Genomic DNA, 13,132 nt, shown 5'->3' on the forward strand with positions numbered 1-13,132 from the left:
ATTAAATTAGTGCTGAGTGTGTGAAGACTTGTCTATATATGCAAATCATAAAGCACGTACGTACTAGTGAGTAATAACCATCTAAACCACCAACCTTAGGTACTATGTATCTGCAGAGTTTGTCGTTTGCTGTGTCTAACAATTCAAAAACACACATCATACGAAACCAACAAAATAGAAGGTTTGCAAATGCCGGTGCATAATCCAAGATTGTGAAAAAGACGCCTCAGTTTTCATCAAGAATAAAATACTGAATGCTAGGTTATTAGGCAATAATATTAGATATATATTACTAGTATCAATGCCTTGACATGCAAAGACCTGGTGACATAACAGAAACCCACAACTTATTCTGAAACCCTAGTCCTAATTAACCCTAGCTAACCCTAGGATCGATACCCTAACTGCTTTTCATCTTTCATTACCATAGTCTTAAACACTTTCAACAAAGATATAACAAAGTCAAAATTGGGCTAGAGATTGCTGGACTGATCGTCTTGTTTGAGATCAGCGGAGATAGTGGTTGTGACCGGGAAGAGTTGTAGGGTTTTGGGTGGTACTCTTGTGCAATATGGAGCTGTACCACCATGATCCATCATCATCATAGTCACAAATCGACAATCGCACATGAGATTGCAGGTTTGAGCAGATGGGAGATCCCCCTTCCAGCTTGATGCATCTTCAAGTCCACTAACCTAAACCCAGATTAGAAAAATCAGATATATATATATATATATATATATATATATATATATATATATATATATATATATATATATATATATATATATATATATATATATATATATCGTGAGCATAAATGATAAACTTATAATCGAATGACTACTTAATTTTTTTTTCTAAAGTAATATAATTAATAAAGGAGTTGAATAATTACGTGATGAAGAGGAAGACCGGGCTGATGATGAGGAGGATAAAGGTGATGTTGCTGGAACAAATTCATGAACTTCTTCCGAAGCTTTTGTCGCTCGCGAGCTTTGCGATTTTGAAACCAGTAAAAGACATTCTTGCCTTGTATGTTGCCGAAACTGGATAATCTTTCTGTTATTTGCTGTACTTGAGTTGCAGATGGAGTTTTCAGGCCGCCTCTATACACTACAAAAAAAATGCTAATTAGTGACCAAAATGAAATGGTCACTAACAATAGAAAGGGTCGTCACTAAGCAATTTAGTGACCAAAATGCTGGTCGTCACTTTTCGTCACTATAGGTCCGTCACAAAACCAATTTAGTGACCAAAACATATAAGTAGTCACTAAATAGTGACTAAAATATCTTTGTCACTAAATCAATGACGACCCGTTTCGTTACTAAATGTTGTCACTAATCAACGAAAGTCGTCACTATTTTGTCCCACTAGTGACCATAAAAAGTCGTCACTATGCTAATCAATTAGTGACCATACATAGTCGTCACTGGTTTATCCAATTAATGACCATAAAAATTCGTCACTGTGTTATTCAATTAGTGACTATACAAAGTCGTCACTGGTTTATCCAATTCGTGACCATAAAAAGTCGTCACTGATTTGTGTTGTTTTTTGCATTTGACCCACTTAAGTAACTAGTCAATGGTAAAATATACTATTATTCATTGATAAACACAAATTATTCTCAAATTTAAACAAACCCACAATAGCTAAAAACGAAAAGCTTGGGGGAAATTATTTTCCATTTAGTACAGTTTTAAATTATCATGCAAACATACAACTTTTCAGCAAATTACACAAAAAACAAAATAAAGAAACTCTTCCCAGTTTTTTTTACAATAAATGCCTTTACATTCTCTTGATCCTTTCAGCAAACGTAGGTGAAATAGTATTGCAATACATTAATCTATTACTCTTTCAAATGATGCCCAAACAAAGATGTTATCTTAATCTGCAATACATGTATGTGATTTCAGTTAACACGATTTACTTTTTTTACTTGACAAAAATCCATCAATCAAAGGAACTTACAAACTTACAGCAGTCAAAGCTTGCTTAGAGCTCTTACACCACCGGTCATCACTGGTTTATCCAATTACATACTTCATTCCTTATCAAGAAAGTTTTGACTTAATATAGAACTTAAAAGACAAATAAAACTCACAATTGATTAATCAATTTTAAAAATGCTAAAAATTTAGTGTTTTTGATGTAGATACATGTAATGCGAACCATTGGTTCTCTTCTAGAGATATCTGTAATATGTTGCATGTTTTTTGGCACCAATATTTGATTGAAATTTACAAAAAGAGCCAAATCAAGACCATTAATAATAACAAAAAAAAATCAATCAACAATGATATTTATAAAAAATGCAATGTTCGAACCATACTACAAGATAAAAAATCTTACTTGAACACGTTCAAATTCTCTTGCAACAGGATCAGTATATGGTCCCATGCTGCAATATAATCTGCATCACCACATTTTCCATTCTCCCATGGAACATTTATATTGTATCCTTCACCTTCTCCATCACCCTTCATGTCATATGATCCATCATCACCACAGGGATAAAAAGTCTCATACTCATCCCTGCATTATTTATAGTTTTAAACCAAAAAAAATTTAATAAGAGATTATTATTAATATTGGAAACTAATCATTTACCTGTGTACAGAGAAGAACAACACTTGGGAGTCCTTATAGAAGGTCTTTTGAGTACCATTTCCATGATAAACATCCCAATCAACAATTAGTATCTTGTTAATGCCTAATTCCTGCGATATACATAAGAAGAATTAATTTAGATAATTCATAAGATAGTAGTCAATGATTGATTTGACAAACTCTATGTATCATTGCATTGAATATTGATCACTCTTACATCACATTCACATACGACCCATGTTTTGAAAACCGGACCGGACCGGCCGGTTCGACCGGGAACTGGTAACGGATACATAATAACAAGTTTCTTTCAGGGTCAAATCATTCCCATATTTTTCAGGTGAAAAAATAAACATTGTAATTTGTTGTTCAACAGTTTTACCTCAACAAGTACTCTTCCTTTCTTCTTCTTAGCATCTCTCTCCTGTTTCTTCAAAGCATATTTGGAATCTTTCCTTCCTCTCTTTCTACCTACTGCCACCTCATCATCATCTTCATCTTCATCATCCATTAATCCATTTATAGTTTAATTAATAACTAATAAAATAAGTCAAGAAAATTACAAAATCGCCCTCGACTTACCATCGGAATCGGTTGGAAGACCATTGGAATCCTCCATATCATCTTCCTCTTCATACTCACCTTCAACAAATTCCGTTTCCACCTGTTTTCCAGAAAATATTTACATTTATACAAAACAATAAAAGAAAAAAACAAAAGGGTAGTTTGGGAAAAATAAATTATACTAACAAACCTCGTACTCTTCGTTAACATCCATTTCTGGTCCCTCAAATTGTTCAATAAACTTATTAAATGCTTCAGCACGAGCATTAACTATCTCACTATCATAAGTTCCATTTTTTAAACGCTCCAGCAATTCCTTTTCGATATTCTGGACAATAGCAATATTAATTATTAAAATTATGAAAACATTTTATTAAAAAAAAATAAAGCTGAAATATTTTTATAAGTTTTTAAAAATAAAAAATTAAACCTTGTCCAATATTGCTGCCTTTTCAGCCTTTTCCTCTCTTCTAGCTTCTCTCTTCTTTTCTTTTCTTGGACTTGTCATTATCTTTTCCCTATAAAAGTTTATGTATTTTGATATATTTTTTCCCGAAAAAGTTAAAAGTCATCATACAATGAGTGAGATGGCAAACGGGCAACAAGTTGTGCCGCTAAGCTTTTTGAATGGTAATAGAACAAATAAGATATTTTCTTAAAAAGAAAAAAAAAAACCTTGTTTTAAGGGCAAGCTTCCTCATGCGTATACACATCTGTGTCATTTTAGTCAACCGTTGTTTTTCCTTGTGTACAAGAAACTTTGGCCAATACATCTGTTGATTTTAACTCGATTTTAATTTTTAATTTCATTTAAAGAAACTCAAAAGGATATAAATAAAGTTTTGTACCAGATTTTTGTCGATTATTTCAAGGGTTTTTTCGTAATTGCGAGGCAGTTTCACTCTTTCCCATAGCTTGTTTGGCATATGAGCTCTCTCTATGGTTTTCATATACGAGTAAAAGACTCCTGCAAAATAGAAAGTTATGCATAAAGTATATAACCAGATAATTTTACTATAAAAATGGCAATTTTACCCCTAGGGTTTAGGGTTTAGAAAAATACCATCATGATCACAGATGGTTGCATAACGACTATTGGCTAGTGGACATGAGCTTCGGTTACAAATTCCAGTTAAATTGTACTCATTTCGGCAAAAAATTCCAACAGTAATTCTGATGAAATAAACAATAAAAATAAAATAAAAAGTGGGATGAAACAGTTTTAACATTTAGGTAACTTTTCAGCACATTAATGACCAAATTGCCCAAGACTTACTTGGCCATATAACTGCAGTGTTTATGCCTGAGAACTTGCCATATAACCTCATCATTCTGCATTTTGACTTTGATCAGCATAAAACAACAAACATTACAAAATAACAAGTTTGAGGAAGGAAATAAGAATTAACCAGTGGAAGTGAAACTAAGAAGGTAAATGTTTTTACTTTGATCAGTTACTTTCTGACTTCCACGAACAACTTGCACAACATCCTTTAATGACTTCTCACTTAACTGCAAGTTGCTGAACAATTGCTTTCCAAACCTCTTATCCAAAGGGAATGCCAAAACAAGATGTTCAACAGAAACAAAGTCATCTCCTATTTCTTTTTTATAATTTCTTGCATTTCCCTTCAAGATCATCAGCTGTTAGCTGATTAAGGGCTTCTGCTTGAGACTCCATGGTCATAACTAACAGGACATCAAAAAAAAAGTTAGAAAGGCATTCATTTCTTTTGTTTTGTTTTAAGATAGAACATAGAAAGAAAGAGAACTTTTTTCATCCATCTTCTCAAATGCTGAAAGGGCACTGTTTGTACTCACATACCCCAACATTTCACTTATTTTTGTTGTAGTTTTATACAAAAAAATACATGAACTCCAACAAGTTATAGCAAAATCTCAATGTTATTAAAAAAAATAGGGAATGAAAACAAACTAACTATGCAGACTGTTCACGTGCTTTGAGAGTATCTTTCTTTGACACATGATTTGTTTAAATAACAACAGATGAACAGATACACCTCAGTTTTATCTGTTGTTAAATATAAATAATTTTTCATTTTGGATATTCAAGTAAACACATGATTTGTTTAAATAACCATATAAAATGCTAAACTTTGTGCGAGTAGAGAGAGAAAGAACCTGAATAAACTTATGCTAGCAAATCAAAGAGTTTAGGGTTAGATTGACCGACCTCTTGAAACACTTGAGCCTAATTTCCAATAAAGCGAATCCATCCAGCAACAATTGAAATCAGACACACATATTTAGGCAGTTAGACTTGAACTCAAACACATTTAGAATAGTATTATACATAAATAGATTTATTCGGTGATAATTGCTTGGAAATCAATATAACACAAAGTAGTATTATATTACAATAAAATCAGAAACGGAAACAGAGCTTACCTGAAATCGCGCTCGTCGGCTTGACGGTGGAGGCCGACAGAGGTCTTCCTCACAATGGATTCAGGCAGCGATCGACTTGCCGATGGTGAAGGGCACCAAAACTTATCGATGGACAACGATTGCGAGAATAAGATCGCCAATAGTGGTTCTTCGTGACCGACTGAGAGAAATACTGAAAATGATGAAGCCAATTGCAGTTCGTTTTACGATGTCGACTTGATTCGGGCCCGACCGAGAGGGAAATTTGCGATGAAGTTGGAAGATTGGTTCAAATCAACGATCAAATGTCTACACGTAACCCTAGTAAAAGAATCAAACGCTAGCGTAGATTCTGGATTTAGGGGAAACGCAAAGTTAACTTTCGAAAAGTTATATAAAACACCCTCATCTTTGAATTTATTGATAAAAAAGACCCAACGGTTAAAAATTGCTACATTTCTAATAAAATAATATTCAACTAAATTTAACTTTTAACTCTCAAAACGTAATTATTTTAAATAAGATATAATATTTTTTGTTTAATTTTCTAGTGACCACAATATTTGGTCATTAATGTTACAATGCAGTGACCATTAATTTTGGTCATTACATTTGTAAATGAGTGATCATTATTTTTAGTGACTAATATTTGTTATGATATTAAATAAATATTTTAATTCAATTTTATAATTTAGTGACCAGCCAGTGACGACTATAATAGTACCCCTCACTAAATTTGAAGCATTACCCAAAATTCAGTGACGACTTAATATATGGTCACTAAACTGTGCATTTAGTGACCAGATTTTATGTCGTCACTAAAAAATGGTCATTAATAAGCATTTTTCTTGTAGTGATACATTCCTTTTAACAACATCAACTGATCCGGCGTGGGATGCCATCTGCTGTTTCCCCCACCGCTGCTGCTTGTTACCTCTTTCACAGACACCGAAGACATTTTTCACACTGTTACTTTATATGGATCTTTGTAGACTCTTTTTGTTTTCCCTAAAAAGGCAAACACGTGTTTGTTTTAAGGAATATTGTCGAGTATAAGTGCTATTTATAGAGAGGTTAATGCATAGGTGGATGGTTCCATGTTCCTAATTTGTTTGCATGTCCTTTGTTGACTCAAATAAAAATTAATGAGCATGGTATTACGACAAGGTCGATAAATGCAATATATATATATATATATATATATATATATATATATATATATATATATATATATATATATATATATATATATATATATATATATATATATATATAAAGAGAGAGAGAGAGAGAGAGAGAGAGAGAGAGAGAGACGAAGGTGATAGTTGTGGGGTCGACTGATGTCAAAGGTCGTGGTTGTGGTGGTCACGATGGCGGTTGTTGTGGTGTGGATGGTGGCGGAGGAGAAAAGAACGGACGACGCTATATAATATTTTATGATCATAACAGGCGAGACGCGTCGGTACACCGGAGGCTTAAACCGACAGACTTGAAATATCTGGCTGGGGTTGAATTTCAAGATCTCTATTTTATTTTTAATCTCAATGAAACCAATCTCTCTCTCTCTCTCTCTCTCTCTCTCTCTATATATATATATATATATATATATATATATATATATATATATATATATATATATATATATATATATATAGGGTACGGTTCACTTGAGATTAAAAAAAGAAGTAGAGATCTTCAAATTCAACCCAAGCCATATATTTTTCATTTGCCGCTCTAACGCTCCAGCATACTAGCAGCAACATGTATGCCTAATCATAAATGATTACACATGTATGTCTGTTCACAGAATGAGTAATCATATATGATTATGACAGTTGGTGACAGAAGAGGTGGTAGTGACAGAGGTGGCGATGGTTTAAGTGGCGGAGGTGATAGTGGTGGGGCCTGTTGTTGTCAAAGGTGGTAGTAGTGGTAGTGGCGGTGGCAGTTGTGGTGGTGAAGATGGTGGCGTAGGAGAAAGGAACGAACGACACTATATAATCATTTATGATTATAACAGGCTTGTCGCGCCTGTACGCCGGAGGGTTAAAGCGGCAGAGTTCAAATATGTGGCTGAAGTTGAATATCAAGATCTCTATTCTATTTTTACTCTCAATGGAATCTACCTCTCTCTCCCTCTCTATTGCTATATATATATATATATATATATATATATATATATATATATATATATATATATATATATATATATATATATAAACCCTATGTCTTAGAAATGGAGTAAATTGGGTTGTGAGATTTCATGAGGAATTTTCTTAGAATTGTGTTGATATTTTTATGGATTTTAAGATTTTGCCAAATTAGCACATGTCAACCCTCAACTTGAAATTTGGGCATGCAATTCACGCATAGTTCTTTTGGACGCGTGTATTTCTGTTCTACTCTCACCGTTTGTATAGCCCAATACAATTCTTCCACAACAAACTTCAAGTCAATCCTATAATTTCTCATTCACACTCTTATTTCTATTAAAGATTGTCGTCTCCTTATTCATCCCCCTCTCAAATGGTTTTCATTGCCCTAATCACAAAAACACCAATCTACAACGCCGCCGCCTTCTTCAGCTGCGCTTACCCCGCCAACGTAAGCGTCGCCGAAGATGGTTGCAGCGACGTCAACTTCCTCGACCGTTGAGGCATCTATATCTACCTTAGACTCGTCTCCGCCGAACCTGAGATGCAAATATTGTTAAGGGAAGCTCCTGAGAGGCTTATCGTCAATGATTTTCATATACTGTGGGGAACACCAGAAGAAGGGCCTCCAACCTAACCCTATCCCCTTCAATTGAACCAATGGCTATAACTGGCTACTTCAATCCTTGAACTTACACAGATCAGTTAGGGTTTTTCTCTTTACTTGCTTTAATTTCATCAACATTTCTTTTGAAATCCAACATAATATGGGTGATTACTTAGTTAACTTCTTATTTGCTTTCAAATCATGTCATCAATACCTTATAAACTAACTAGATTTCAGATCTGTTTTATGAGCCTCTTATTTACTTGTAATGTACTCATTTTTTTTAACTATTTACATTAATTTTAGGATAGAGTTGGATCTTTGGCTGAAGGAAATGGAGTACATGGAGGCCAGAGTCCTGCAGAAGATATAGTAACTTTATCTGAGCTTCTAGACATGCAAATTTCATGGCGTGATGAGCCTAAAAAACCAAATAATAGTTTCAACAACAAGGACTCTGATCCTACCAATCCTCTAAATCTTGGCACAACCAACTTGGACAACTTTTTCATAGAGCGAATTACATCCAATGCATCAGAAGAACAATAAGTTTCCAGCAAACAAGATCAAAATCAGGCTTTTAAGAATAATAGTGTATTCATGTGAATGAGTGTATTTATTTATAAATAACAGTGTATTCATTTTATGATAGAGTGTGTATTTATTTATAAATAACAGTGTATTCATATGTGATTGGTTGTATTTATTTATGAATAGTAGTGTATTCATGTGAGTGAGTGTATCTATTTATGATTAGAGGTATTCATTTTATGAAGAAATGATAACTTTTACATTATTTTTATTTTCAATTGATGAAAAATGCATTAAATTATTTATAAGTTGATGTGTATTCATTTGTGATTGGATTGGATTAGTATTAGGTTTTTTGAAGAAACATTTCGTTTGTGAATAGAAGTGTATTGATTTAGGATTGGATTTCTATTCGTTTAAAAAAAAAACAAAAATGTGAAATACGAGAAAAAATGATTTTTTTAAGAATTGTTTTTTTTTTTCAGATTTAAAATAAATTTGAGTAAAAATGTTTTTGATATTCCAGTAATAAGAAAAATAAAAAATTGAATATTTCTTTGTTTTGTGGTAACTGATCCTAAATTTAAAGGGATTTCATTGAATTTTATTTTATTTTAATTTAATTAAAATATACAGTTACTCATATGCTCTTATATATTGATTGGTCAAGAACTATTCTTATAGGTAGGTTGGTTCCGTTGAGATAAAAAATAAAATAAAGATCTTAAGATTCAACCTCATCCAAATATTTCAAGTCTGCCGCTCTAACCCTTCGGGATACTGGCGCGACATGCCTATTATAATCATAAATGATTATATAGCATCACCCGTTTCTTTCTCTTCCACCACCATCCCCACCACCACAACCGCCACCGCCACCACCACTAACACCACTTCTGACAGTAGTCGACATCACCAGTGTCACCTCTGTCGCTTATACCACCGTCACCTCTGTCACCATCACCTTTTCTGCCACCAACTGTCATAATCATATATGATTACTCAGTCTGTGAGCAGACATATATGTATAATCATTTGTGAATACGCATACACTGCTGCTGTCGATACACTAGAGCGTTAGAGCGACAAATGAAAAACGTATGACTCATGTTGAATCTCAAGATCTCTATTTTTTTTAATCTCAAGTATATATATATATATATATATATATATATATATATATATATATATATATATATATATATATATATATATATAGAAGAAGTAATAGCAGCGACACCTCCCCGCTAAAAAGTTGTTGGTATTGCCATGTCGCTATTGCTCAAAATGTCGCCGCTAAAAAATTTTCTAGTCTCTAATAATTGGGTCGCAGGTAATATCTATGTCGCTAGTAATATTATATGTCACTGGTAATATTATTTTTCATTGTTTTTATTTTTCATTTTTTTAAATCAAGACTTTTTGGATGCAAAAAAACCGATACATAACGACATCTAATTAGGTAACTAAGTGTTAATATTCTATACAATTAACAAAATATTAAACAACAAATGTGTTATAAGTTTATGTCGCAACAAGTCTAACGTACTAAACACAAACTAATTATCCAACGAACCAACATCTTCGCTCCCCTCGTTTCCTCATTGATCATCACTTTGTGGTTTCCCCTATTGAAACAATGCATAAAGTCCCCTCTACATACTGGGTCGTTGAGCATTGTAGGCATATTTTCCAACTACATAATAAATAACAACATACATAAACTTATAAGTTAAGCTATCAACATAAACAAAAACTACCAAAATACGTTGCTATTTCTTGCAGTTAAATACAAGAAATACCAAAAATACATTGTTATATCTGATGGGTTTTGAGCATTCTAACACTTCCTAAGTGTACATGCAACCATAATAACCTTGGATCTATGTTTTTCTAATAATCATGCAAAGTTGTTTTCCAAGGTTATGAACCTATCTAGCATATATGGGGTACAATTTTCTTTGTATATAAGATAGAACTACATACCTTGTTGTTGAAAGTGTTCCTTGAAACCTTGTGAGCCTAGCACTTCAAGTGTGATGCCTCAAATGTTTCACACAAAACAAATGCAAAGAATAAACTTGAGAGAATACTCTAACACATGCAAAATCGGCCAAGCCCTCTTGTTTCTTAGTGTAACCAATTTTGGGGAGAGTTACATTGCTTATATAGTGTGTGACATTAGGTAAACCCTAATGTTCCATGACTCTTCATTTCTTGATCCATGGGTTAACTCCATGGAGCATCCATGGAGCATCTTATGGGTGGAACCCAACTTGATAATCCATGGAGCCTCTTAGCCCACTATATAAGATATAGAAGATTTACTTAATCTACGCATATATCTAATTAGTTATCTTTTGATCACTTAATTAATTCTAAATTAATTCTTGATCCAAACTAATTAAATAATATTATTAATATATTAGAACTTATAATATATTAATAAACTATATGTGTTATTTCTATCATTTAGTTTATCCAATTGCATGGTGCCATGCAACCCAAATGGACCATGCCGGGTCGGGTCAAGTACATACCAGAAATAGTTATGGACTTAGACACCTTATCCAAAAATCTCCCACTTGGATAAGTCTAATAACTATAACTACAATACTTCAGGAACCGATCGGCAATCGTAGCTCTTTCAAGGTCTCTTGGAACTGAGAAGATGTTGATACGCCATTTAAGATAAGTGACAATATAATCCTATGTTCTAGATATCAGCCAGATAATTACGTGGAACAATGTCTTACTTATTGTCCAACAGTTTGTTTCCTGATTTCTGATTTGTTTGACAAAGAACTAAATTGAACACATCAATTAGGTTCTGACCGGGCCCGGTACATAGGTCAAAACAAAATCATCGAGGGGCCCAGATATCAGCTTCTAATCCAATAAGGAACAGATAAACTTCGACTCATATGTTTGTTCTACTACTAGTTGAATCATACACAAAAGCACGTTTTATAACATCGAGTTACCAATGCGTTTTCGTACAATCAATGCATAACCAATTCATAGGTAACAAATCATATCTCTAGGTTTGAAGACTTATATGATATTACCGTCTCACGATCACTTGAGATAAAATTCCATGAAGTGATTCCAGTGAGCGTGGGTTGACTCCAATACTCAGAACTTATGAGCACTCATGAAGTGTTGTCTTATATCTTGACACCTACAACCAACTTCATGACAGTCTTACTTCATATCTACTTCCAACATATGACCGACTATGGAAAATTTTAATAAAATGTAAAACTGAACATGATATTCTGGAAGTCAAAACATGCAAAAGAAATTATAGTAAACGATTGACAAGAGATAGCAACACTTTACCCATAAATAAACACAACTTTTATTCATCATCAAATGTCAATTACACTTTACAAATTTTAGAATTATCTAACTACTAAAACTAATATCATCCTTCAGCCCGATGCTCCGAGCATGCTGAAGATGCTTAACCCTACTCAGTCCCTTCGTGAGGGGATCTGCTGGGTTCTCATCCGATGATACCCTCTTTGCCACGAGGATTCCTTCTTTTATGCGATGTCTGATAAAGTGATATTTTCTGTCGATGTGTCTGGATCTCCCGTGATCCCTTGGTTCCTTGGCTAAGGGAACAACACTTTCACTATCATAGAAAATTTCCATAGGATCCTTTATAACTGGTACTACTCCAAGGTCTCCTATGAAGTTCTTCAGCCAAATAGCCTCCTTTGCTGCCTCGCTTGCTGCTATATACTCTGATTCACAAGTAGAATCGGCCACTGTCTCCAGCTTGGAACTCTTCCAAGTGATTGCTCCTCCGTTTAAGGTGAAGACCCAACCCGACTGAGAGCGGAAATTATCCCTATCAGTCTGAAAGCCAACATCACAATACCCTACAACTCTCAAGTCATCACTCCCACCGAGGGTAAGGACCCAGTCCTTAGTCCTCCGTAGGTACTTGAGGATATTCTTTACCGCAATCCAGTGAGCCTTTCCAGGGTTCCCCTGATACCTGCTAACCATGCTCAAGGCAAAGGATACATCAGGTCGAGTAAAAGTCATAGCATACATGATCGAGCCGACTGCCGAAGCATAAGGTACTCGAGTCATTTTTGCTATCTCAGCCTCAATACTAGGGCTTTGTGTCTTACTCAGTCTGGCTTTACTCTGTATAGGTGAATCTCCTTTCTTGGAGTTCTGCATGCTGAATCTCTTCAACACCTTGTCCAAGTAGGTACTTTGACTAAGTCCAATTAGTCTCTTACTCCGGTCT

At 34.1% G+C, this 13,132-nt stretch overlaps 1 protein-coding gene across 10 annotated transcripts; it reads right to left on the bottom strand.

Moving 5' to 3' along the window:
• Positions 1 to 262: 262 nt before the first annotated feature.
• On the bottom strand, positions 263 to 5,907 carry LOC111921042 (uncharacterized). Of its 10 annotated transcripts, XM_042895481.2 has the most exons (16): positions 5,593 to 5,906; positions 5,326 to 5,395; positions 4,956 to 5,215; positions 4,629 to 4,872; positions 4,460 to 4,526; positions 4,247 to 4,356; positions 4,032 to 4,150; positions 3,859 to 3,956; positions 3,614 to 3,701; positions 3,374 to 3,511; positions 3,202 to 3,283; positions 3,002 to 3,117; positions 2,620 to 2,729; positions 2,362 to 2,544; positions 1,989 to 2,059; positions 1,674 to 1,900 (listed from the first exon to the last, which is right to left on the bottom strand). In XM_042895481.2, exons 4-15 carry the CDS (start codon positions 4,822 to 4,824, stop codon positions 2,029 to 2,031), a joined length of 1,338 nt encoding a protein of 445 aa, XP_042751415.1. In that variant the 5' UTR covers positions 4,825 to 4,872; positions 4,956 to 5,215; positions 5,326 to 5,395; positions 5,593 to 5,906; the 3' UTR covers positions 1,674 to 1,900; positions 1,989 to 2,028. The 10 variants fall into 10 exon arrangements, with proteins under 10 accessions (XP_042751419.1, XP_042751418.1, XP_042751415.1 ...); XM_042895485.2 differs by lacking the exons at positions 1,674 to 1,900; positions 1,989 to 2,059; positions 4,956 to 5,215 and adding exons at positions 263 to 690; positions 899 to 1,116; XM_042895484.2 differs by lacking the exons at positions 1,674 to 1,900; positions 1,989 to 2,059; positions 4,956 to 5,215 and adding exons at positions 263 to 695; positions 899 to 1,116.
• Positions 5,908 to 13,132: the final 7,225 nt, after the last annotated feature.

The sequence above is a fragment of the Lactuca sativa genome, chromosome 5 (assembly GCF_002870075.4).
Source record: "Lactuca sativa cultivar Salinas chromosome 5, Lsat_Salinas_v11, whole genome shotgun sequence".
In the NCBI taxonomy this organism is placed as follows: Eukaryota; Viridiplantae; Streptophyta; class Magnoliopsida; order Asterales; family Asteraceae; genus Lactuca; species Lactuca sativa.